We start from the raw sequence: 27,283 nt of genomic DNA, 5'->3' as shown, positions 1-27,283 counted from the left end.
AGGAAAGCCTCTTCAAAGACAGATGATAGACATATTATAGAGTGTTTTACAAAAATACTACTGCACATCCGGTAAAATACTTCTGAAGTTCACGCAATATAAAATTTGCCTGCAACAAAATAGAAACATTGACCCTGAGATATGCTCAGCATTGTGTTTTCCTCATTGAAACACTTAAACTTATCTTTGCCAGGTCCTGAAAGAAGCACGTTCTCCAGTCATAAACAGCTCAAAGTTTTTGATGGCACTTTAAAATGTAAAAAAAAAAAGAAAAGAAAAGCTCCGGTCATCTCGTTTCACTGGATCCTTTGAAATTCAGCTGGTTGTAAGAAGAGCACATTGTTGTGCAGGACTGAATCCTCGGCGTTCAGTGGAGGAGGAATAACAATTTCTGGTGTTTTCTGCTCTGTGGGGAGACATTTCAAAGCATCCAGGGATCACGGCGAGCTGTCAGCTGACTGCACACCTAACTTTTGATTCTGCTCTTTCCACTGTCTCACAGTGGCTTCATGCACAGACGGAAACGTACGTGTACACACACACGTGGATATTCAGCAGCACATTAATTCATGTTGCAGATTCTCACCTCAGAGAGCTCTTTGTGAGTACCGCTGCTGTTCCGCTGCTTGCTCGACATCACGATTGTGGAGTGCTATAGAGTCCTGAGGCTGCATAGGTAGAGGCATCAAACTCCGCGTTTGACCACTTTATGAAGAAAACGTTTCGGAGGATATGTTATGTTAAACACGAGCGCCAGCCAGCAGAGGCCGGATATTATTAGAGCCAGGCAACGTGAAGCCATGAGTGGAGAGTTTGTTTGTCTGAATTTTATCCACTAATCACTCATTTATATCCGTTTTAAAATGTTGGATACATAATACGTCTTGGTGGTTTCCTGGGAGTTTATCTCACTTTGCTTGCTTTAATCAACAGTTTTCTAAATCCCTCTGTTACACACGTGGTGATTTTATGTGTAATCCAATTTATGCTAAAGAAAATGTACCTCGAGCAGCTGAAATACCTAGGCACTATGGTGCTTCACAATCTATTGTCTGGCGTTTGCAAAGTATTCAATTCCGGAGCTATTTATTATACGTTTACTTTTGTTGGTGCTGATTAGCTGAACCGCCAAGTATGGAAATACAGAAGACGGCAGATCTTGTGGTGCTGCTAGGACTGTTTTTAATGTGTGTATTAATGCATATTAAGGAATATTTAGTGTGCGAACTAACAAAATATGCATTTATGAGTGTTTTAGAGAGAGCCTAAGTATTTGCCAATTTAACTATTTACATGCGGCTGTGGTCCCTAACTTGGGGATATATTGCTATTTTGTGTTTAATCAACAGGAAATAGGGCACTAATACTAAATTTAATATTTTGCCTTATTAGGGCATCAAATAAGAATTAGCAGTGGTGTGATTATTTCTGTGTTTCCCTTTGGGATGTCTTGGGCAAATTGCCATTTATAAATCAGTAGCATTTGATGATCATTATGTCTAAGTAGAAAGGTCTTGGTTAGATTTTTTTTAAAAGGTATTTCAACCTCCAGCCAAAGTCTTTAACATCATCCTTAAGAGTTTTTCATAGCAACTTAAAATGCTCTTTCGATTCTAACAGTTCATGTTATGTATGTAGACGTTGCATTTATCACGTCTTTTACCGCTTTTCACCCCAACAATCTAATTTCAGACTCTGGATTGTAATATAAATGTACACACCTTTCTGTTTGGAGCTTTTCTACAAGATAACAAGTAGGAGTTATATTATTAATCAGGGCTGTTTTAAACAATCAGTTGTTCAATGATAATAATCAAGCGTACTAACCATGACTTTGGAGTTTAGTTATCCCTTATCTTATTTTTTTCTGTGTTGATTTATTTTGGATTTCTCTTCTCGTCTGTTTGGGCCCAGATTCTGGGTTCTTTGTTCTGGTTCTTTGAGTTTTATTTAGAAAGCCTGTTTTGTTGTAGACTTGCTCTTGTCACACACCTGGCCTTTGCTTATTGCGCCTCACCTGATCTCTGTTATTCATTATCTCCCCCTTAGTGATTGTGCTGCCCGAAACCCAATTTGCTTTGCAATCCCACCTTGTCAGTGTGATCCTACATCTGCTCTGCTTGCCCCTTTTTGTTTAAGTTTGCAGTGTTGGCTGAATATTTATCGTCCTGCCCTGCAGTGATTTGTTTTTGTTGATAAAAAGAAGTTTACTTTATTCTTCGCCTCCTTGCCTCCTGTCAGAAAGTCCACTCATGGGTCCTCCTCCACACTGAGGTTTGACAGAATCACTAAGCTAACACCGGTGTAGCTTTGTTTCAAGCTGTTTAGTTGAGATCCATTTGTTGCATAGCACAGAAATTTTGTAGCACCAAACGGGTCCTGAAACCCACCGAGGGACAGTTATATAGCCTGCTCTGTAATGCAATATGAAGCACATTGTGCGTGCTCCGAAGCTTTCAGGAACAAAGCTGCTCACTGAGCCCTCATAAAATGATAAAAGTGGTTTATATGCTGAAATCAATCCTGAGACGAGCTTTCCAAAACACAACAGAAGTGATCAGTCAAAACATGAGGTTGGACAGAGTCTGATTCGGTCCCCGTGGAGCCATGTACTAATATTTTCTTTGCACATTTTCGACTTGTTCTCACTTTGCAGGTCATATCAGTGATGAACTTTGCGATGTCCAGACTGAATAATGGATAGCACTCAAGGCGAACAAATAAGTTCAGATAGAATAGCAGCACATCTCTGCTTTACAATATTGTAAATTAACAGAAAATGTTCTGAGAAATCTGTAATATAATGGACATTTGACGTAAGCATATCTTGTTTGTGCATATCCCAGTAAGGATAACAATGCAATCAAGTTAAGTGAGCAGAAATGACCTAAAATAAAATTGAAAGAAAATTGCTTCTCTTGAACATATTTATTTTTCATGTTCCCTGGAGATTATACATGATTGAAAGTAATGCATTTCAGTGGTTCTTAACCAGAGGATTACAGCCATAAATATTATATGAATACGTCCTCCTCAAAGTTAATGTAATCATTGAGTACACCGTCACATTACATCTGGGTCTGAAAGGATTTGATCTCTTTCAGTGGTTATGGGTCACGCAGTAATGTTCATTACTTCGATGTTCTGGACAATAAAAATTGATCAAAGGTAATCTGAAGCTTCTGATGTGACAGTAAACAGGATCTTTTTGTAAATGTAGATTCTAGTTATTGGTGTTTGTAGAGATTTATTGTGGATTTGGACAGTTTCTTTAATGAGGTATGTTTTTCTTTCACAGCTTCAGGACAAGCTCTATATGTGCACCATCTAGTATTTTTATAGCTATTTCTTCTTTGTAAACTTTTGGGGAATGCAGAAGGCAGGCCGCAAATGACCCGAAGTCATGCAGGAGGGGACAGAGAATGATGGGCTGTCTGGGATGGAGAGAGGGCCCAAAACATTTAGTGCATTAAGAACCTTGAGGGGAACTATATTATGTTGCAACTTGTAGTAAGACTTATGGTGGAGGGGAAAAATTGAGTGGACAATCTCTGATCATTCTGTTTTTCACCCAAAAACACATAGTTGCCACCATGCTTTTGCTGCAATGCAGTTGAATTTGTCGCTCAGTCTAAAAGGCTCTCAATAATGGTGTCTTACTTTTGTATCCCAAACACATCCGGCTGCTTTACATGTCAGTATTTCTCCTGAAAATTGTTAGATTTTGCACAGCACACGCTTGAATGGAACAATCAGATTAGAAAACTCTGGGTCAAATGCTTTTGATAAGGGGATTTCTGAATGTTGTACTGTTTTACGTTTAAGAACGCACATCTCATTACAATTTGATATCAGCTGATACAATTTGATAGCAGCTTATGAATTGACTCCGCTTGCTTATAAGACAAATCTGAGAAATGTGGCACAAGGAGTCTGGTTGGTTCTTATTTAGTAACAGATTAAAGAAATACCTCACCTCGAATTTGTTTGCTTCCTCAGGCAAATGCATCTCATCTCTAATTGAGGGCCTCTTACGACTCGCTGAGTCAATACACACGGCTTTAATACTCAAACCATTATTATTTCAAATCATTGTCAAAAAGGCGGGATAAATCATTGACTTATGCCCCGTTAATGCTGGAAAATTGCTTCATGCATTTTGCGTCACTGACAGTTAAGGGCCCGAAAACAAGTGAAGCTAATGGCGTAATCTGGCTGCGACCACTCTGTTCCTCAACGCCGCCTCTCGACTCTGCTCCCGGCTTAGACAAACAGGCTCATCTGCACTGGATCATTTGCCGTCTCCTGATACGCTGCAGTTCATAGGCAATTATCTCTCTCGATCCATTATCGATTACAGTGTTATCTTACTTGCATTGCTTAATCTTTTGGCACAGTATAATAGTTGCTCACGTCGGGCCTCGGTGCAAACTGCTTAGCGCCGAGAACATTGGTTAGGATGGATGGATGCTCATTTGTGTGTAAATGGTTGCAGTTTAACGTCAGACTGATGCAGAATATATTCAGTGTCAAGCAGAGGGCATGGTTGACTATATGTGTTATTGTTCCAGGTTAAAGCTGGGGAAAAGCAGAGTGTAGTCCAAGGGTTCTCTAACTTGATTTTCAAAAGTCTAAATCTGATTTCTAGATAAGATGAAAAGCCTTGAGAGCAAATATTTTTTATGAAGTTTTCTCCCAACATGCAACTTACTGCTTTCAGTAAGCTTCTGAGATCTGAGTCTTGATGAACAATGCTTGATTTTTCTTTCTTTGTTCCGTCTTTTCTGTTTTCATAATTCCACATTTTATAAAGCAAACAGATTATTTTATATAGAAAAAAACAGCTCTTGTTTACAATTTCAACAATTCAGTGGTATAATAATCCAAAATACATCTTCCAATGTAGACTTGAAGCTCTGATTATTTTGGATCTCCTCTGAAGGTTAAAGTGGGTTTTAGAAAATTGCTATAATGTTCTACCTGCATCTTACCCAAGGAGCCACCTTTATGAAGTGAACTTCAACAGGGAACCTATTAAGATTGAATACTGATTTAGTCTGATGTTTTTCTCTTTTCTCTTTTTGTTATTCTAGTTGGGTCAACAACTTTGGCCATGAAGGTCTCGGCCTTCTTCTGGAAAATCTGGAGAAGCTTCTGGACAAGAAGCAGTAAGTTCACAGTCCACCTTCTAACCTCTGTGTCCCTAACCAGACCCTAACTAGGATGCCATATCAAAACTTACTAATTTTTTACTTTTTTTTTTTTTGTAGGCAAGAGCAAATTGATAAACGCATCCAGCATAAGCTAATCCAGTGCTTAAAGGCTTTCATGAACAACAAGGTTTGTATGACTTAACATTAGATACCCTTAACTTATTCTTTCATTCATTCTTTCTTTCTTTCTTTCTTTGTTTCTTTGTTTCTCTTTCTTTCTTTGTTCCTTTGTTTCTCTTTCTTTCTTTGTTCCTTTGTTTCTCTTTCTTTCTTTGTTCCTTTGTTTCTCTTTCTTTCTTTGTTCCTTTGTTTCTCTTTCTTTCTTTTTCTTTCGTTCTTTGTTTCTTTCTTTCTTTCTTTGTTTCTCTTTCTTTTGTTCTTTCTTTCTTTCTTTCTTTCCTTTGTGTCCTCTGTTTCCTTTGAATTCCTTCCTTCCTTCATTTCTTCACTATATCCTTGCATCCTTCTCTTCTTGTCTTTCTTTCTGTTTGTCTTTCTGTCTTTCCTGTTCATTTGACTACGTATTTTAAGTCCGCCTATTGTAAAAAATATATACCATTAGTTTGCAGTGGACTTTAGCATTTCATATTTTGAGGTGAATGCAGCGGACATGGAGCTCTGCAAAGCTGAATCTGGAGAAACGTTTGTGCAACTTCGGTAAATGTGTAAAATTAGCACAGGTGGTAAGGTTTCCAACCTTATTTGCATCTTGTTGTTTACCGGCTGGGGATAATGAAGCAGTAAAGTGGAGCTAATTTCACCATTTAAAGTTTCTGAACTTTTAATTATCCCCTTTTTGGGAAAGTCTTCCTCCTTTCTTGAAGTGGCCCACATTTCAAGGTTAGATGCACTATTGATATTGCTGCTTGTGGAGCTAATCCCCCACACATGGTCATCGGAACCCAGTCCTCCAATTGTGCTGAGACTAAAAGGTGCAGGAGACTATAAGTATTCGTCCCTGCAGTCCTGTCCTGAATTAAATCAATTTATCATCCTTGCCGTTTTCTCCCACAGCCTTAAAGTGTACCTCTTTAAAAGAAGATTAAGTCTAAGTATGACTTCATACATTACAGCTTTTTGTGTAATTTATATTTTACTCAAAGTGAAAGTTCTCCATGAATGTAAATGCTCTCATTAACTTACACCCAATGGAGCTGCTCTCTATCTTGGCTCATCTCTTCTGTGTTTTACAGTATGGACTGCAAAGGATCCTGGGAGACGAGCGGAGCTTGTTGCTGTTGGCAAGAGCAATCGACCCCAAACAGACCAGCATGATGACGGAGATCGTCAAAATTCTCTCCGCTATCTGCATTATTGGTGAAGAAAACATGTAAGTTGATTGTGCTGAATCTGATCAGTTCTTTCAGTAATCTGGCAGAAGCCAGCCACTCTCTTCTCCACAGAGAGTCTTGTCAGATAATGAGATTGTCGCAGTTTTAAAGGTCAGAAGCATTGGTTTTATTTGTAGGTCTGCAGAGTTCCATTAATAAAAGGATGTTAATAAAATCTGACTTGTACGATCTACAGTGTAGAGGGAAAAAAAGGCACTAAAAAGTACATTGATGCAGGGTCTAATAAGTTTGAATGATCTAGAGAGACTTCGCTAGAAGATATCCTTACTCCAGGGAAGTTCACAGACAGATACTAGGTGGTGCTTGACCCTTTTTCATCAGCACAAAAAATGCCCTTCTGATTTTTTTTTATTTTTTATAGTGTATGGTGTGTGGCCCAAGGTAGCATTTCTGAATTTAAAAGCCTATTTAATCAGTTGCTCCACTTTTTTTTTTTTAAATTCTGCCTGATGAGACCCCAACTTCTCAAAGGCTTCACTACTTTATTAGAAAATTGTATTAGTTTATTTAGTAATGAGCACTAGTTACATAAGTTTCTCAAGAATCTTTTGTTCATTTTTTGTGAGTGCATATACTTGTGGTTTCCACTACAATGCTCTGCATAAGGTGTCCTTTTTTTCCTATCATTTTAGCATCTTTATTCCAAAATGTATGAGAAACTCTATACCAGGGATGATCAACATCTACAAGCCAGAGCTCGTCTTGCTTTGGTCTTGAGCTGCAAAACCTACATGACACATCTTAAACAAATTTTCTAATAAAGTTGAATAATACCTGCTGCATAAAATAGTCAGTTTTATGGTTAATGAGAGACTGTCATCATTATTTTCAGGTGTGGAAAGAAACAAAACCCCCCATCAAACTTTAGAAGGAAATGATAAAAACAGGCTTTAAACTATGTGGGTATTGCTCAGAACCTGTAAAAGCGTTGCTAAAATGTGCCTCTTTTAAATTAATATATTACTAATATAAAGCGACTATTTGTGTTTTCGTGCAGGAGCGAGGATTCGTGCTGTTCGGTTGTGTGTTTTAGGTTATTACGCTCCATTTGTCTACCTGCAAAATCATGTGTGTTCACCACCGCTCTGCTGATGGGCATTCTTCAAAGCCTTTCTTTTTCCTTTCTTAAAGAACGAATAAGCTTTGAGTATGCATCCTTTTAAAAGTAAATCTATATTAATTGTTAAAGAACTAATTCCAGGCTGGTCAAATCAATACGTGTGTGTGGTTTAGTGCTTTCTGTTGTAGTCTGACAGTAAGGGATGCACTTTGTCTAAACAGCAGGATATATTTTAGTGGTACAGCCCTTTAATTGCTTGTGTTGCCATATCATTTCTCAGTAAATCTTAGCTGGTGTGTAAGCTGAGCCAAACTGTTTGGAATCTGTGCTGAGGACAAAAATAGGAAGTCATTGTGCATCTTTACTCTGCTTACACCTCTAATATTGAACAGAAAGGGTGGAAAATACTGCTGTCGCTGTTCTTTTCCTCTAAGTTTATTTATATGTTTTAGAGAGATTACACACCACTGTTAATATCCATGCTGTGTTTATCCACTGTGAATCATCATATATCTACAGATAACCCCAGTGTAAAAACCACACTGTTTGGTGCAGCATTGTCCGTTTACTGTGGACACGACTTGCTTGACAGCCTTTAAATTGGAGTTTTGCGAGCGTTTGTTGTTTCCCACTGGGCCGGACTAGAATAACAACAGCTCAAAGTCAAGTCTTTATGTAGTCAAGGAAGTAAACAAACCCACATTTTCCGTTAAGAAAACAGCTGAGTTTAGCAAATGCGTCCTACATTTCTGACCATCTGAAATGGAGCTCTGAGCTCGTCATTTTCATGCTGACTAAACAATTTCCAGAACAGGTTTCATGTTGCAGAGAATAAATTAGTTTTTTTTTTTTTTTTTTTTTTTTTTTTTTTAATTCCAGAGAGTTTAACTTTGTCTTCACAGTTGCTGGTTTCAAAAATTAAATTTCATGAACTTCTCCTACAATATGTAAAGCTTTCAAACTTTGGCTTAGGACAGTGAAGGACATTTTAGTGTCGCACGTAGCAATTATTTTCTGAGTTTGTGATCTAAAATAAAACACAATTTGCTTGATTTTTAGTTAATTGGTCAACCTATTGGGAATTTATTTACAGTTTCCTCAGTCTTAAAATCAACAAATTAAGGTTATTTAGACATAAATCTCTGAATTTAACATCACTAAACATGTTTCTTTTGTTTACATTGTTCAGGGCAAAAATATGGGACAGAATCTTGACTGGTTAGATTCAGGTCTGATGGTAACAGTGAAAGTGACAGAATCTTAATTGCAGTGTTGTTGCTATTATAACTGTTTTTCCTCCCATTATGTCTGAACCTTTCTGTTCTGTGACATCGGAGCTGCACAAGTTCACCCTGAACAAGAACCTAGTTCTACGTTTGGTTCATGCAACATAAGCCTTAACCATAGTTCATCACCTAAACATTGTGGACTAAATTAACAATCCCCAAAATGATCCAATTCTCTTTTATTCATCATATTTTTATGAAATATAGTTTAAGACAAAGTAGATCATGTTGCTGTTCCATGTTCAGCATTTTCAGTTTGGCCTTTGCCAACTTATGTACATCTATTTAATTCCCAACCTTTCCCTGTGCTCAGCAAAACCGTTTTATTTCTCCAAATTCTTTATTTATTTTTCTGTTTTAATTCTAAAACAAAATGACTGAAAAGTCCTAAACTTCTTCAAAGTTTTTGTTCCTCTGGGAACAAAAACTTAATGATGTTGTTGTTGTTGTTGTTGTTTCAAAGCCAAACCAACGTGTGTTGATTTGGCTTTGAAACAACTTTGCTGCTTGGCAATGCAGTTAATAACATTTTCTGCAGCTCTAGAATCACTAAATCTATTACGCGCATAGAAAGCCTGAATGAGGAGTACTTGCATAATTAACTAATATACTTTGCAATATTGATGTTGTGTACAGTGAGATCAATTTACAATCTATCAATTGAGACTTGAGTGTTAACTTCATATTTATTAAAGGTTCATTAAAGGTTCAGGTTTATTAAAGAGGCGGTCTCAAACTTTTGTCTTTTAGATCCAACTACAGATATTTTAATGTTCTTACAAACCTGAATAAAAATGGCTAAGATTGCCTAGCTAATTCAAAGCTAAGGTGCCAGAGCTTTGTGTCAGTCTCCTCTCCTAACTAGCATCAGGTCATGTTTCAGTGACTTTATCCCCAAATGTTGCAGTCACGCTAAGAATGTCTCTTAAAGGAAATAATAATAAAGAATTGTACAAGAATGAACATTGCTACATAATGGACAGTTCCTCTGAATTTCAGTCTGTAGGAGTTTAACAACACAAAATCAAGGTTTCTCAGGCCAACCAAGATAAAGAAGTTATCTGCTGAAGTGAGCAAAATGTTGACATATTACAGATCACAACTCAAGTGAACTTGTGTTCAACTTACAACAACTTTCGCAGGTAGATGCGCTCGAGTCATTAATGAGTGCGCTGATGCAGTTAATGAGTAAATTAGTTGTGTTCAGTTCAGTCACCACATAGGTGGGGTATAAACACACATGCATCACTGCTCTTCTAATCTTATAGTGGTGGTATGTACCTCTCTGTGTCTCATGATACTTTATTCACTCACACCAGTCACTCAGATAATTTAAAAATAGGTTGAACAACAAGATCTTTGCCACGGTGATATCCGTGCTATAAAATGTCCGGATCTTGTGGAAGTGACAGCCGAAGGAGCTGAGGTGTCGTCTTTTTTCTTTTTTTTTTTCCTTCTTCTCCGAAACTTCTCTGCCAACCGGTGCTGAGAATCTGACTCATGTTAGGCACCGTTTTTGGCTGACAGCATCAAAAGAGAACACGACAAGTTAAGCAGATCTATCTCGCCTGTTTTGTAGCTACGTCTGAACTGGCTTTAAAGCTGCTCAGTATGCAGCTCGTCATGTTTTCAGTGACTTTGTAATGTCTATCACAGGGTTCTTCCATTTATCTCCATGTAAGCCTTACTCTGCACATGCGGTCCTATTGGTCAGACATGATGTCTGCTAATCTCAAAGGTAGTGGAGGATGCAACAGCAACTGTGTCTGGTATGTTTGATTAAAGATGTGCATTGCAAAAGTCTTCATACCTTTTGAACTTTGTCACATTTTAGCATGTTACAACCTGGAATTTGAACGTATTGTGTTGTACATTTTGGCTGAAAGACAAAATGCTCTTTTCTTTTGGGGAGCAGTAACATTTTTCAACTCCTGTAGGTTTGTATTTAGCACCCCGAGACAAATCTTTGGAGAAACACCTTTCTGTCAGATTAATCCTTTGAATTATTGATGACAAGGAACACAAACTAAGAAATCACTTCAACCCTGTGGGTACCTCTGACTGGACCTATGTTGAGGCATCCAGAATTTCAAGAAAACTCAATTCTGTCCACCGAAGGAGGAAAGAAGACGAACGTCGTCATTCCATATGGGGATTCGGTATCTGAGAAACTAAACCCAAGTGTTTTTTTTCCATGCATAATATTCTTGTACATTATAAGAGTATAAGAGTAAAATTATCCTGTCAAGGTCTGTAGTGTATTTACATCTCAAGAACAAGGAAAATTTGTTTGAAGACAGACAGACAGCGATCTGACAGTTTAGATCAAAGGCAAAACATCTTCAAGAAATAATATCATTCGATTAGCTAACCCAGTGGTTCCCACTTCCCTGCACGTATTAGACATGTCTCTATTCCAGCATTCCTGATTCACATGACCAAATGACCTCCTCTGCATGGCATCAAGTACTGCAGATCGTTGTTTCTCATTGAATCTGCTTCAAATCAGTGAAATTTGTAACAGCACAAAATGTGCAAAGTTCAAAGGGTATGAATACTTTTGTAGGAACCTGGTGCATCACCTCAGTTTTCTTTTCTGGAAAACCAAGGGGAAGATGTTTCTCAAAACCATTTATGCCAATTTTTCTGGCTCATTATTTACCTAATATGGATGTGAATTTTATCTGAACATTCAGAGAATTGCTGAAAGGACATTAGTTTACTTCTGGTTTAGTGTGTGTGTTTGTGACAACGAACATGTTCTCAGTTTAGTCTTAAATGATTAAGTAATCTAAAATGAGCTGCCTTGAGCCCTTTTGAACACAAATTTACTTGGACCTTTCAATAGCTTTGCTTTCACATTACCAAATACATTTATTACAAACGCTTTAATAGGCCGCATTTGCAGCAAAAGCCTATCGTTTTGTTCAAGCTTCCCTTAACAACAGCGAGATCGAGTCCAAATGGGATTTAACATGAGTGAAAAAAACAATCAGCTGCACTGACCAACACACGAGAAGAGACGGGTTTTGTTTGAGCTTTAAATTGTGAAGAAATGTCCTGTCGTTGGAGGTTTTAAAAGTGTTTGTTTGCCTGCTTTTTCCCCAGCCTGGATAAGATTCTGGCTGCCATGACGATTGCTGCAGAGAGGAACAATAAAGAGAGATTTGCTCCAATTGTGGAGGGACTGGAGAACCACGAGGCCCAGCAGCTGCAGGTGAGTAATTAGGCACGCACACAGCACAAACAAAAACAACAAGCAGCGCGATGATCCAAATACCTCAACACTGCTCTGCTGTGATGTGATGCAGTGGAAAATAATTGATTGGAAACCCAAAACTGAGATTAAAAGAAGTATTGTAGGAAAACTCCTGGTTTATGTTATGCACGGTGGACGCAGAGCGGGCCCAGTGTACAGAACGTGTCATTTCTTCAAGATCCTAATGGGAGCAGACATGACTCAAATTGACAGTTTTGCCACTCTGTGCTGTGTTTGGTCCATTTATACCTCCACCTCGGCTGTATTACCACATCTTTCATTGCTTCTGTCTTCATGTCGACTCGTCCACATCAAGCTCCCCCTAGGACATGACAAGATATGATCAGGGGGCTATTATAATCAACTCAATGCTCCATTGCCACTTCTTTGTTAAAAGAAAACACCTGCCTCATTGAGCACCTCCACTGAATGGCTCCTCTCTTTTAGCAAACCCATAAAAAAGATGAAGTTAAAGAAAGATATTGAGTTTGTCTTTTTTTGTCATATTTCCCCTTCCTCTCGCTGTTTCTGCTCATCTTTTTTTTTTTTTTTTTCTCACATCCCACAAATACTTCCTCTTGCTTTTTTCTATGTTGCTGTCAAGTTGAATCTCGGAGGACTCTGTGAGAGGCCAGCAGAGCAGCGCACCTCTCCTCATTTTCACCAGTGTTCTTTAGAAACAGGAAAACAACTATCTAACAGCAACAACAACACCACTCAAAGCTCTTTTTTTTTTTTTGTCCTTAAGAGTCCAGAGCAAGGAATTACTTAAGGAATTAGATTAGCTGCAGGGCATGAGAAGTCATGAAAAAAAAGTCATGAAAGAAATTGATGAGGCGGGCGGCGGAGGAGAAACAAGATATTCTTTTATTAGTAGCCTGTTGTTTTTCCTTTAATTTTTGCCATTAATGAAATGAAGCTCTGCTAATTGTGGAGTAAATTAAAATGCTTTGCTGATACAGGGGTTTTGGGGAAATTAATAGACTTTAAATCCAAAGGCCGTGATGTTCTGCACAGCTAGACTTGGCTAATGTGATTAAAATGTGTTTTAGTGTAGTTCAGGCTACAGCTGAGCAGGAAGGGAACTCCCCGTTTCAAATTTCTTACATTTTCCAGCTATTAGTAGTTTAATTACAATTATGATTTCTAATCAAGGACTTAAAATTTTTATGTCACTTTTAATGTAACATCATGAACAAATAAACTGAAAATTCCCCAGATTTTGATAAAAATAAATAAACACTAGGTTACGTGAGTGAAACTAGTGATCCGGGTTGATCCGGCTGATTCTAGTGATGTGATGCACTCAGACCAGAACCTTCAGAGACACATAAAGAACCAGAACCAAACATGAAGAAGCAGCATTCAATTCCCATCTAATCTGGAACAAACATCCAGAAAACAATTCATTTCAAACATCCCATTGCTTAGAGCTCCCTTTGATTAATAACTGGAAAATAGATTAGTTTTAGTCTGGATTGTGACTTTCCACTACTTTCCTTTATCCTGCTACTCTAATGTATTGTTTCTTTTTAGATGTATTCAGTGTGTTATGTTTTTATCATATAAACCACTTTAAGCTGCCTTGTTGCTGAGATTTACATCCTTTAACTAAACTGTTAATTTACAGAGAGGCAACAAAGGATCAAAATGCTTTCCTATATAAATATTTATATATACATATTTATGACAAAGATAATTTCTGTAGAGTACAATAGGCAAATATACCCAGATCCAAATATAGTGATGGATTTAACTCAAACAACACTGAAAGGTGGTTCAGCAAAGAGTTTGTTCAAGGGTTACCAATTTATTTCACCTTTACGTTTTTATACTGTTGTTTAGCTTTTCAGGTCAAATTATAGAGGGCAAGTGTCACATGAAAGCCGGCAACGGTTTTAAAATGATCTGAAAGTGTAATTTTTTTCACCTAACATTTTAACTGATAACTTTTGAGATGTGCTGAAACAGCAGGGAAGTTTTTTTGGTGGTGGTTCTAAGTAGGGAAATCTACAAAAAATGCGGCAAATTCAATTTAAAGGTTAAAAAACAAAATTTGCATCAAGTGAAAGAAGCAAAGCAACATATAGACTATCCTAGAAATTTAGATGTTTAAATAAAAAAGTCTTTCTACTCTATTGTTCTATTTCTATGTAATATGGAAAAGGTGTCCAACAGTATTTTTGTATAGAAAAATCAAATAGGAGAATGGAAAGCATTTGTATTTCCAGACTTCTTTCTCTTCCCTATTGTTTGGAGATGTTTTGCAACCAGTAATTTTCTTCCTCCCTCCATCCTAGCCTTAACTTTCTTCTTTTTGCAGATTACAAATTTAAAGCCTGTCTGCTGTAGAAATGTTTCCCATAAATGTATAATGTGTTATGACATTCGTATTTTAAGTCTAACTCAAAGGACTGTGAACTTTAGAAAGTTCAATCTGGAGAAGTCTTTAATTTTTCCATGAAAAGCTTGACCATATCCGAGTATATTCTTTCTATAGCTTCATCAGTTATTCTTGTTTTCCTCATCCAGTTCTTCACACTAAGACATATTTTGGCCCAGAGATGCTCAAACTGACAGTGAGAGGAAGCAGCAGCAGAATACAAGGTTTTAAGTCCAAAAAACGGACATGACAGCCCCAAAGAATCAGCTCAGCTGTGACTCTTATTAATAACACATAACAACATTGAGTGTAGGGTCAAGGTTTAAGAAGCCAGCATTTCCGATTTTGTCCATGGGAATCCTTCAGCCTTTTATCGATTGTCTGTCAAAGGAAAAGTGCCTCATCTGTGGCTTGCTCCCTAGAAACACCTTACTTCTCATTATATTTCATCTGCTATTTCCTCCTCCTAACCCACGCTCATCCATCCACCCTCCCACCATGCACACAAACTCTTTTTTTCACTCTTTCTTCTTCCAATAAATCCATTAATAATGCACGTCTAGTCAATAGCCTCACAGAACTGGACTGTGTTCCTCATTTTACCTGATTCTTTCTTTACTTTTGTCCTCAGTGCTGCAGTCAAGGCTCTGAAGAGCAATAGTGAAGCAAGTACTGACTAGCAAAATGCACCATTAAGCCGTATCACCTTCGTAGCTGAAGAATATGAAGATTACAGACAAGAACCAATTCATGTTTGTGAATTTCTGCATGCATTTGTTTAGTTGCCACCCCTTTTTGTTTATGTGTTGTAATTTTCTGTATAACTCATTTGTAGAATGTGAGAAGAGGAAACAGACCTGCTGAGGAAAAGTCTTCGCCCACTTCAAAATAAGAACACGAATATAAGCAGCTAACTACATGAAGTTAACCAAAACTTTACCGCAAATTTTGAAGTTTATTTAACTGTTCATAAAATAGTTGAATAAACTTAAAAAAAAAAAAAAAATCAGCTCTTTTATTAGAACCCTAGCAGATTAGTAGAAGTGTGCCCACTACAGCTGCCTAAATTGTGAGAAATGCTGCCTATCACATAGAAGTGTGCAGCCAACGAGGTCATTCCTAGTCTCGCGATGTTATGTTGTTCTACTGAAGGCTCTGTTGTTGTTTTTTTGTTTTTTTTGTTTTTTAAATGAAGGAATTAAAGTTAAATGGCCAAATATACATTGTTTCTTCAAACTCCATTAATCCCATATAATAAATGACACAAAACTGTAGTCAATAGTAGATTAATCCGTTGGGTGTTGGCAGAGAAGATTTAACAAGTCACACGTTTAACTTTGCTGCTCAGCCTGCAAATGCATTATTCTTACAAATAATTACTATTCAAAGAGAAACAAACAGGCTTTCCTACAGTATGGGGATTTGCTGCCAAGTAATAACTGACTAAACATCAAGTGTTCTTACTTTTTATGCTTGATATATTTAGACATGCACCAGTCAATTGGAAAGAGATCTGAGATGGACCAATTCCAATTTTGATCTGGGATCAGATGCTCATAAAATCATTCTTTGCTCCCGTTTCCTGTTTATCAGCACATCTGACAACAGCATTCACTTTCTTAATATTTAATATAGATCACATAAAGGTCACAAGTGATGTGATGCACATAGGGATATTCTTGTGATTTGTTTTTTACAGTTTAATTTAAAACTACTACCTCTGTCAAAGAATATTCAGTGGCTTTTCTCTTTCATCCGGTTTAGTCTCTAAAAAGAGAAGGAAAAAAAAAAAACGTAAAAATCTGCAATTCAGCCTGGAAAGCCAAACTTTCAGGTTCTGTTTTGCTCATATGTTTATTGTTTTATTATTTTTACTTTCTCCAGGTCGCCTGTATGCAGCTGATCAACGCCCTGGTCACTTCGCCTGACGACCTGGACTTCCGGATACATCTACGCAACGAGTTCCTCAGATGCGGCTTAAAGAAGATCCTTCCTGTGAGTCGACGGAGAACAACTGGCAGTCAGACTTAGATCAGTCCTGACTTTATTGAAGAGGCATGAAGTGACCTAAATATTCAGCGTATTCTTCATCTGCCAAACGAGATCAATGAAGAAGTTTAAGTCAGTTCGGCTAAACTTTACCTCATCAAACCAATTATTTATTACTTTGCTTCGATGAAGCAAGTCTTTTTCCTGCTTTTGCCTTTTGGCGAAATCTACTCACTGATGTGCATTTTGAATGTTAAATGTAATTAAACTAGATTTAATTATTTTTCTTTAATGATTTTTGGGAAGAAAAAAGTGGGAGTGACTGCACAGGAAAGCTTCAAAACAATTGGTGTGATTAATGGTAGCAAGGGCTTGCAGAGAGCGCGGTGCGGAGCTCGCACCTCTGCACCGCGCCGTCATTATCGGCAACCTCACCGTACACGGCTTCACACGAGCCGAAGGCGAGCGAGCTCCGGCTCATCGCTCAAACTCTCATTTGTTGCAAGTGGGGTGAACGTGTCACGGAGCCAGTTGTTAATAAGTCATCCCAGCTGCTCCTGTTGATTTTTACGGTCATTACTTTAATTATCTCCATTTCTGCCCCCTGATATGAAAGAGCCTCTGCGTACAGTCGTTTATGAATCCCACATTTGCCACTTTTATTGCCCACATTCAGCGTGACACTCCTTCATCTAATTATGAGTTATGCTCAGGAAGGTGTGTGTCTGTTGGCCAAGAAACGGTGAAGCCCGCCGAAAAAGAAAGCGCAATTTGTTTTGTTCTGATGGTCCTTGGCCGCCTGTGTTTGCCTCCCTTCTCCTTCTCCCTCCTTTACTTTTGTGTGTCATTGTGCATCTCCCTGCAAACCAGTGTTGGTTGCTGGAGACAGATGGTGCACCCCAACAATGTGCAAGGTGATTGATACCTACAGAAATTGGGTTACATTTGGCTGTGTCTCGGCGCATAAACCCCACTGCTGATGATTCATAGGGAAGTGGTAAAGAGCAACTCTGTGTCCCCTTGTGGCTGGTACAGGTGTGCAGGAATTGGTTCTGTCTGGAGCTGTTGGCGAGAGGGTCGATGCCATCTTAGTTTTCTTTTTTTTTTTTTTATTCCAAGACTGCTATTGCAAAAGTTTTTCACATTCTGTCACGCTATATCCACAAACTTCAGCATATTTAATTGGAAGTTTTGTGATAAAACACGACAAGACCGGAGGATTGCAATATTTGTATCAAATGATTTGTAGAGCCAGTTTTCAATGAAAAACAGCTGCAGATTTGTGCAAATTAGCTCAATTTTGGTCTGATTTGATGAAAATAATCTGTATACATATATTGATTGCATATGATTTAGGTCTGGACTTTGACTGGGCCATTCAAACATTATTATGCTTTCATCTTAACCACTCGGCTATGTTTAGGATTTCTGTATTTGGCACCATTCAAAGGCTTTCCCACAGTATGATGCTGCCATCACCAAAAGACGATATCCCAAAATGCGCCTTTGTGGTTTTCAGTTGCAACGTGACAGAATGTGAAGACTTTTAGGGAGGTGTAAATACTTTTGCAAGGCATTTTGGTTGGAAGATAATGTAATAGCTACATTAGCCGTGCGTTTTATATTACACTGTCTAAAAAACACTTTTGACTCTTAACACTTCCACTAATTTCCAGGAGATAAAAAAGACAGAGGAGCTGGACATTCAGCTGAAGGTGTTCAACGAGAACAAAGATGAAGACGCCATCGAACTCTCCCATCGCCTGGACGACATCCGTGCTGAGATGGAATATCCTTTGGTCTTTTGCGTTGCCACATGGAGGATTGATGTATATTCCTGCAGAACTAGCCGTGTGCCGGTGTGTTTCGTTGGTTTTGGTCCAGCTTTGCAGACTAAATCCTCCCCATGGCTCTGTTCATTAGAGGAGGATTAGATGAGTCAAAGCACAATATGCCGCTCTATCCCCAGACAGGTATACTCGGTAAATAACCTAGTCATCTTAACCTTTGACCTCTTTGCTCCTTTATTTGCTCTTCTCCTTCAGTCCTTTCCCTCTTCTCTTTAGTTTGTTTTTTGTCTTTTTTTGTTAGCCTTTAATTGTGAAAGACATTCATGAAACACAAGAAACAAAGTATGAATTTAATATTTCTAGCATCTTAACAAGGTAATTTATTTCAATAATTCAATTCAAAAAGGGAAACTCATACTGCATGATGGATTCATGAGACATCAGTGGTTTACTGGCTTTGATTACTGGCTTACATTTAGTAACAGTTCAGTTTTCAGAGCAATTGAAATAAATTAGTATTAATTAAAGGGTCTTTTAATGCACAACTCTTATGTTACGGCCATGATTCAGTTCAAAAAAGGAAGTGCTGTATTAAAGCATATCGACAGAAAGTTTAGTGGAAGGAAACAGTGTGCTAAAATACATACTAGAAAGACGTTACACCTTGCCCACAATGCCAAAAGTACCGATAATCCAGTTTAATGACCATGATATCACTGTGCTGACTCTAACCTTTTTAGTATTTCTATGCCGTATTTTCAAGTGAAAGATTAGACACTTAAAGCCGACAAGCTGAATGGGAATATTAAAGTAACCTGGGCTCCATTATCACTTCAACAGTCCCTCAGGCTCACAGCTTCAACAATTCATGCAAAAGAACCCTTAACCAAGCATTTTCATTATGTTTCAAGAAGCTGACATTTTTATTGCTGCTTCTACCATATTTTTCCTTCCACTACACTTTCCATTAGTTTACTTGGAAAATGGACTCTGGGTATACAGACCAGAACACAATGTTTTCCTTGGTCTTTTCTCATTTCTGACAAGCTAAATTTGAGATTTTTCATTAGATGAAAGTCATAACCATCACAATGTCTTAAAATATATGCCTCACGTTTCACTTTTTGAATTAAAATCCTGAAATAATAATGATACAAAAAAAAAAAAACCTGTCAACTATATTCTAATTCTCTGAGATGCACCTGTAGACGCACTACTCGTTTCTCCACCTTTTGGCTCTGAAATCCTGGCGTGTAAGTAATAAGAGGAGCACAAATTTAGTCCTGAGTGGCAAACTTCTCCTGGCATCCGAGAGAAGAGCTCTTTAATAATTCAGAAATCTTCTCCCAGGCCATGTATGAATAGCTGACATTGTGAGCAGACGAACCAGACTCTGACATTATGTAGATGTTCGTTCCTGCTACCATTTTCTTCCACTGCTCTTGTAAGGGCGTAAAAGTGCCACCGTGAGTGACAGTTTGGTGTGACACTTGCGAGGGGAGGAGGAGTTGTGAATGTGTGCATGGAGATGGGCGGGTGGAGGTGGGGAGGTGCAGCTGGATTAATGATGTGCTTGAGCAGGTTCACAAATGAGAAGGCCTAATGTTTGTTTCCAAGGACAATGTGGTATCGATCTGTGAGGTATGGCCCTGATTGGAAAACCCAGGTTACCCTTTGTCCTTTTGTCTGCATGGAGCACACACGCACACACACGCACACACACACACACCCACACACACACACACACACACACACACACACACACACACCAGCAGAACCTCTACCACCTGAGCTCTGCACATGTGTCTTGTTTCTCCCAGCGGTTTCATAAATATTAACCTGAAGAGACTCGTCTCCTCTGTCCAGCTCTGGGTCCAGGTGCTGAGGAGATGACTCCAGGCTCTAATAAATATTAATGAACTGTGGAATGGTGATTGATTGACCCCACCACTGACTGGCCTACATCACACTTGACTGCCACTCATGTTTATTCATTATTTGGAGAGAGAGCGTAAAGAGACGGAGAGAGAAACTGAGAGTGAGGAGAAAAGAGCTTCGATTGCGTGGATGAGGGGGGGCATGGAGGAGCTCAGCGTTTTACAGCAGGGTTACGTCCGAAGGTTAGTGATAGATGAACGAACCTCGGCTCTCTCCCAGGGTGAGCTCCTTCCCTCCCCACCCCCCCGTCTTCTGAAATGCTGCTCTGTTGAGGTTATAATTGAATCTCCCAGGGCTGGTAATTCTCCCAGGTAGTGCAGAGGAGAGAAACGATACTTCAGAAGAGCTTTAATTCCCCCCTCTGTTTCTAAAAGAAGAAAAAAAATATATATTTAAAGCATTTTAATTACAGACACTGTTAACATTGATTTGGAGAGCGGTGAAACAGCATTTAAAAGCATTGATCTTTTCCAAACGCAGTGAGGGATCTGGCAAGCGGAGCAACCCATAGATCACGAACACGTTTCTCCGGCGGCTGTTTTCTGTGGCGGTTGATGACACTGTGGGTTTAAATGTTTTAATGCAGATTGTGAAGAGCTACGATTTGCGTTTAGATTTTAATCGTCTTCACTCAGAAGTGTACATACACCCATCATGAGCATGACTGTCGTCATTATTTGAGGCTTTGATTCATTTATATGAACGAAGCTTGATCATTGATAATAAAACCTGCCCAACCCTAGTAACAGAAAATGTCACTTAGCAAGATGATTAGGACCTGGCATAATTCTGGTTGGATAATCCACCTCTCTTTTTATGAAATTATTGCAAATCAAAATTTGTCTGCTTGCTGACTTGAATCCACCTTTTAGACATAAGTTAAGTAGATTTATTTATTTATTTTTTGTTTTGTTTTTTTATCATTTGGTTCAACCCTGAACACCTAATTGTGCTCAGGTTTCAATTTTCTTGCTGTTGATATCTGGGGAAATGTAAACCTTTGAAGGTAGCCTTTCTTCTAAATGTTCTCTCCACTTTATACAATACAGCTGTATGAGTAGCAGTGAAAGATCAAAACAAATGCTTTCAATCAGGATGTAATGTTCATTAGGCTTAAACTGAAAGCATTAAAAGGCCCGTTAGATTTACTGGCTGCTTCAGATGTCAAGCCGTCACTGGATTCTCCTTTAAAAGCAAAGCAAAGCTAAGACACACAATCAATAGCTTTTGCAAATTTAATCGCCTGACATTTTTTCTTCTGCGTGCGTGCCAGTTTCAATATAAAGGTTTAGCCTCACATATGCATCTACCCTGCAAAAGATCAGATCCTCGAGATTTAGTTGGTGTAGAAAAGTGAAGCATTGTGCGACTTTTTCATGTAATTAGTTTTGTATGTCTTGAAAGGTCTGGAGTGACAGGTGAACCTGTGGGAGCCTTCTTCAATGCCAGTCCCCCCTTCTCAACTTAGCAGTTTACTCTGTCACAGCTCCCCTGAGAGACAGCGGAAAAGAGAAATTATATCTCTGTTGACTTTTGTGCGATGATGCCTGTCAGAGAAGCTGAGCTGCAATCTACAAAAAAATAAAAAAATAAAAAAACATAAACGCTTCTAATGAAAACAAACTGTAATAACCTTTAAGTGTTCACCGGAGTTGAATAAGTTTGTCAGAATGGATGCTTTTATAGCTATCTGATTTAAGAAAAAAAAAAGTTGTTTTTCCCTTAACCTTGCTCCCTCACTGATATGAATGAAGTGTACCATCTCCTGTCAAATATGGTGAAAGACACCGCCTCGGAGACCTACTTTCTGTCAATCCTTCAGCACCTATTGCTTATCAGGAATGACTATTACATCAGGTAAGTTCTGTTTGGCTTTTACACACTGCTGGCCTTGTATTGACTGATGACCTGGTGAGGCGAGCTCTCACTCTGCCTGTATGACTGCAGATACAATACCCACAAACCCATCGTTCTCATTTCACTCTCACGCAGGCACTTTTCCTTAACGGACGCCCGGATGTCCATAAAATGTCCTCTCTGGGCTTACATCTGCCATTTCAAAAACGTAAAGGAAATTTTGAGCTATTAGCTGCATTGTCAATCACAGCAGGCCCGGACATCGGCCTAATCAGTGGTCTGCAACGTTCTGATGCCTCTCTGCTCCTAAACACCTGAATCAAAAGGCTGAATCGCCTCTTCGGCATGTCAGCAATTTTTGTAAATGCCTTGTCATTACCCATTGATTAGATTCGGGTGTGCTGGGGCAGAGATGTGTCTCAAGGTTGCAGGACAGCGGCACTGCTAACTATTATTAGCGTGCAGTCTGATAACACTGCCGTTTTCTGTATTTTATGTTTTAGATGTTGCAGCAAAATGTTCAGTAAAGGAGGCTGCACTGTGCTGTTTGTTTATAACATAAATCTACAAAAGATCAAATAAACAGTTTTTTTTTTTTGTTTTTTTTATTGACATTAGAATATGAGAGCTTTGTGGCTGAGAAACCTCCAGTTGAAATCTGAAAACTTTAAAATGGAACACCTAATTTGTTGTATTTACACAACTTACCAAACTTATGAAGTTTGGCCTGGTAAAAAGGTTGATTTTTATCCGTTTTATAACAAACGGAAAATGTTGAGAATGAAGTACAAGATGATCTCTGTGAGAAAAGGCTTATCTGGTAATCCTATGTCTTATAGAAGAAATAGAAATAGAACTTCTTTAATAAATCTTATTCTGAACTGTAACGATAGTTGCTTATTTACACAAGGCAGCATTGTGTCAACCAAATTATTCGCATACTTTTTCACAGCTTTTTCTTTGTTTTTCAAGTTCAAAATTGCTCTGGTTCTCCCAAAATGAAATTAAATGTTCATACCATCCAAGTTTCTTCGGAGTCGTGACGAATAGTCTGTGTCGGCCTCTGACTGAAGACTGTCGCCATATGACCCGACTGTCACGATATGCTAACTACTCAATTTCTGTGCAGCAGAGACAATATCATACAGGAACATGTCCTGGATGACATCAGGTGTTGCCAAGCACTGCTAATCCACATCACTTGCTTCTGCCTCTCCTTTTTCCCGCCAGGTGTCTCTCACACTCCTTCATGGGTTTTAACTGTAAACCCTCAGATGATACTTTCTCTTCCTCTGTACCGTTTTTCCGTTAACTTTACTCAATGGTAGCCTGAAAGTTACAAACCAAAATATTGTTTGTATTTTGTCCTTTTTTCAGTCACTTCCTCCAGATTTCCACCTGCTGCAGCTCGAATCATTATCTAGGACAGACGTGCTACATCACTGATATCTGTATGTTAAATTCTGCAAGTTTGAAGAACTCCAGCCAACACCCTTAATTGGATGAGTGTTGGCTGTGTTGCACAGGAGAAAGCAGTCGTTTAACAGTTGGTGGTTCTTATTTGTTTGCACTGTCCGGGTGATCGTTATCAGGGGAGCCGTTTCAGTCAGGACATCGTTTTGTTTTGTCGAGAATTAAGCCACTCTGAAAGCTGCCTAATGTTTGAAAAAGCAGATTAGTCAGTGACTGTAAAACGAGAGTGTGACTTATTTTAATAGAGAGGCTCTGATTAATTTCATGCTGCGTCAGAACTTTTTTGCAGAACTGCGGCTTACAAAGAGAAAGTTGGAAGATAACTTGAGGATGAGAGGAGGTGGATGAATTTACTAAAGACAAGTTGCTGTCCCCTTGGAGTCATGAATAATGCATTCCTCATCTATTCGGAGGAAGTGAGAAATGGAATTCACATTAACCATCCATGTCTACCTCTGCTTCGTTGTCCACGTTCAGCTCCTTCAGGCAGAAGCATGAAGGGATCAGCTGAACTGCTCATGAAAAATAATCTAAAGTTCTTTCAAAAGATATGTTTTGAGTTTCTTTTTCCTTCAACCGTCCAAACTAATGCAAGTATGAACTCAGAACACAGACATTACGAGTAGAAACGCATCATGAGTGAGACATTTAATTCCCTGTACATCACAGCTGCAGATTAGGGAAGATGGAGAACTAATGCAGTCCGAGCGGGTTTTTAAATAAATACTGTATTTCGATTTAAGGTTGGATGGGGTGAGTGTGAGGGAGAAGAACTCCGAATCCAGACCAATTTACGAGAAACATGAGCTTGTGTATATTATTTGTGTCCACTATGCTGGGCTTTTTCAAAGTAGTCCCACCCTACAAACTTATTTATGTGTTCTCATGTTGCAGCTACAAAATTGAATGGAGTTTTAAGATGTTGTATACTAAAGCTTAGAGTGGCTTAATTCTCGACAAACGACCTATACAAGTACAGCTTGTTGAGTGCGTCTGCCAGCTCTGCATTTCTAGAGATGGACATTTTCAGCCCAGTTGGACTTTGACTGAGCCATTTTTCACATAAACGTCCTTCGATCGAAACTATCACTTTTCACCCTCTTGTAGTTGTAATGTTAGGTTTTGTCATTTCCATAAATATGACTTTTAATATAATTTTCCTGATGAGTTTTGTTTTGTAATTTTCTCTAACAAACCTCTTAGGCGTTTGCAGAGCAGCTGCATTTATACTGGGATTAAATTAAACACAGCAGGTGTCTGCTGTGTCATCTCAAGGCAGTTTGTTGCCTTATATTTTATTTATTTAGTATTATACTCTTACATTTCTCGGCACGCGTCTCAGATTTTTAGCATGTTTTGAAAGCTGTATATCTTTTTGTATGCCTTCTCTTACCCAGTTATTCACATGTTTGTGTTGATCTGTTGCATAAAATCCAAATGAAATGTACAGATGTTTGTGGTTTTAACGTGACAAAATCCAGAACTTTTACAAGGAAGTGTATTTCCTATTTTCTTTTTCATCTCACTCAACTTTCCATGTGCTGCCACTTATTATTTTCAAATCATTAAGCATTTGTTTTTTAAACATTGCAGTCTTCTAATTATGAGTGAACCCGCTCTGTCTACTATAAAGTCTCCAAACAAAACATAAGTTGTATGTTTTTTTTTTTCCCCCCCTTCAGGCCTGGGTTTATTTTTGATAATTAATCTTTCCTTGCAAGTGTAATGAATTGGAACGCATCGAACCCACCCAGCAATAATAGAGCAGATCTGCTCTTTTGGAGCCTGGTGATACGGGGATTACACTGGTTATGTGGAGCAGGGCTGGATCAAGTGGCTGTGAACCACAAGTTATCACTAGAAGAAATGAAGGTGCCACAGAAAAAGGAGAAGTTGAGGATGATACTGGGGACGTGTGCTCGCTTCGGGAGCCCAGGCCTGCCCACTGTGGAAGGGCCCTGACAGTTCTGGGTCACTCTCTCCGTCTCTAGTTATCTCCACCCAGTCTCTATCTGCTCGGCGGCGGTGGAGGATGGAGGACGAAGGGGAAAATAGTGTGGCTTATTGAGATAATAATGTGGTGTGCATTCATGACAGTTGTAAGCCGAGTCCCCACGGTGCTTAAGCCATGCGGGGCGACGTGTGAGCTTTCACCAGCTTGTGCCAGTCATGAGTGGGTGAATCCACCAGCTCAAGATTAACGTGTGGCATTTCATGCTTTCAAAACAGCACACCTAAATAAATGCTGGTTTATTCTTATTTACTTTGGCTGAAAATTTCTTGTTTTTTTTTTTTCTTCGTCTTTTCTAAAACAACATTCGCGTGTCCTGCCCACCCACAAGGTATCGCAGTGGAAAAAATAGACTTTGAAATTAGCTGTTAAACTTAAAAGGGCAGATATTAACTCTGTTTCATTTAGTGTTTGATGGCAACAAAATGCTCTGATGTTCCTTTTTATTTTCTCGCTGACATATTTTGTTTATGTGCAGTTTTTGGTGTTTTTGGACAAAATTAACCCACCTGGCAGCAGACACTTTGTTCACAGTTCTGCCTGCTGTAATCAATTATCACATTTTAGCAGCTGTAATGCTTCCCCTCCCTCTCGCTCAATGTTTTTTCACGCAGAACCAACAGACAGCCAAGCCTTTGATCAGACTGAAGTCCTTATCTAATCTAAGTCGTCTTAAAACCTCAGGCTTTTAGACGTCTGCGGTTATGAATCAATTGGACAATCTAGAGGAAGCTAAAAATATTAAACTCCAGCATATTTGTGTACGAAGGTGGATCTTTCACTGTCATCCACTGTCGCAGCATAACAAAACACACTAAAGTGTAGTTGTTTTTTCAATTAGGAATTTAATGGCGATCAGAGAGACTTAATCGACGACTGTACTTTGAATTTATTTCTGTGCCTTTACCAACAACAAACTGACTAATTTCCTGTGATTATTCAATCAGATCGCTGTTTTCCAGATGCTAATGGATTTCTCTGTTAGTAATTATTGAAGAATGATTCACTTCAGATTTGTCTGCCCAAACATTCACACAAATTACTTAAGTAGCTTAGTATCGCTCACCAAATCATCTGTTAGCCTCTGGAAAGATATGAAGCATGGCGAGGATGTATTATATGTCGATTCTGTCAGAACTTAATTATCACTCTGGTTGTTGAATGCAAGGACAATTTTGTCTTACCATTGAGGTTAAAGTTAATATTTAATGTCGCCCATGATAAACATGTACAGAAAGGCCCAATTCACTCTTTCACTAATTTTCAACCACATTTTTTTTTTTTTTTACCATTTTGTCCCTTTCTTTCCCCCTTTTCTACTTCAATTATACACATGAATGTTGCCATATTGTCTTTCTCTACTTTCATCTTGTACCTAAAGGTTGCCATTTTGTATGTATGGCTTAATCAGCATGTTTCCTTGTCTTACCGTTTTCGTGAAGTGATCGAGAGGATAATGCTTCCTTGTCAGTTCATGGTTACACCAGTGGGAAACGAGCAGTCATGTGTCATATCCACCTTGGCCAGCTTCACATTATACTTATATATTACTTTATATCATTTAATATTCATATGTGTCTGTAGATATTACATTGATGATTTAGTCAATTTCTGAAAGTTTTCCACATTTTTTCTCCAAGTGTGAGGTCACGCCACTACAACAAAATATGTA

General features: G+C 38.6%; 1 protein-coding gene across 6 annotated transcripts in view; it reads left to right on the top strand.

The window, feature by feature from the left end:
• Positions 1-27,283, top strand: part of diaph2 (diaphanous-related formin 2) — a 440,846-nt gene that overhangs the window by 128,950 nt on the left and 284,613 nt on the right. For all 6 annotated transcript variants that reach the window (XM_088009428.1, XM_088009427.1, XM_088009429.1 and 3 more), the window contains 7 exons: positions 5,094-5,168; positions 5,271-5,340; positions 6,407-6,543; positions 12,020-12,128; positions 16,438-16,548; positions 18,219-18,331; positions 22,011-22,127. In XM_088009428.1, the coding sequence (XP_087865554.1) occupies positions 5,094-5,168; positions 5,271-5,340; positions 6,407-6,543; positions 12,020-12,128; positions 16,438-16,548; positions 18,219-18,331; positions 22,011-22,127 (732 nt within the window). The remainder of the gene's footprint in view (positions 1-5,093; positions 5,169-5,270; positions 5,341-6,406; positions 6,544-12,019; positions 12,129-16,437; positions 16,549-18,218; positions 18,332-22,010; positions 22,128-27,283) is intronic.

Source organism: Poecilia mexicana, unplaced genomic scaffold (assembly GCF_051168715.1).
Source record: "Poecilia mexicana isolate PSO_F unplaced genomic scaffold, ASM5116871v1 scaffold_10, whole genome shotgun sequence".
NCBI lineage: Eukaryota > Metazoa > Chordata > Actinopteri > Cyprinodontiformes > Poeciliidae > Poecilia > Poecilia mexicana.
This window is presented reverse-complemented; position numbering and strand designations above follow the sequence as displayed.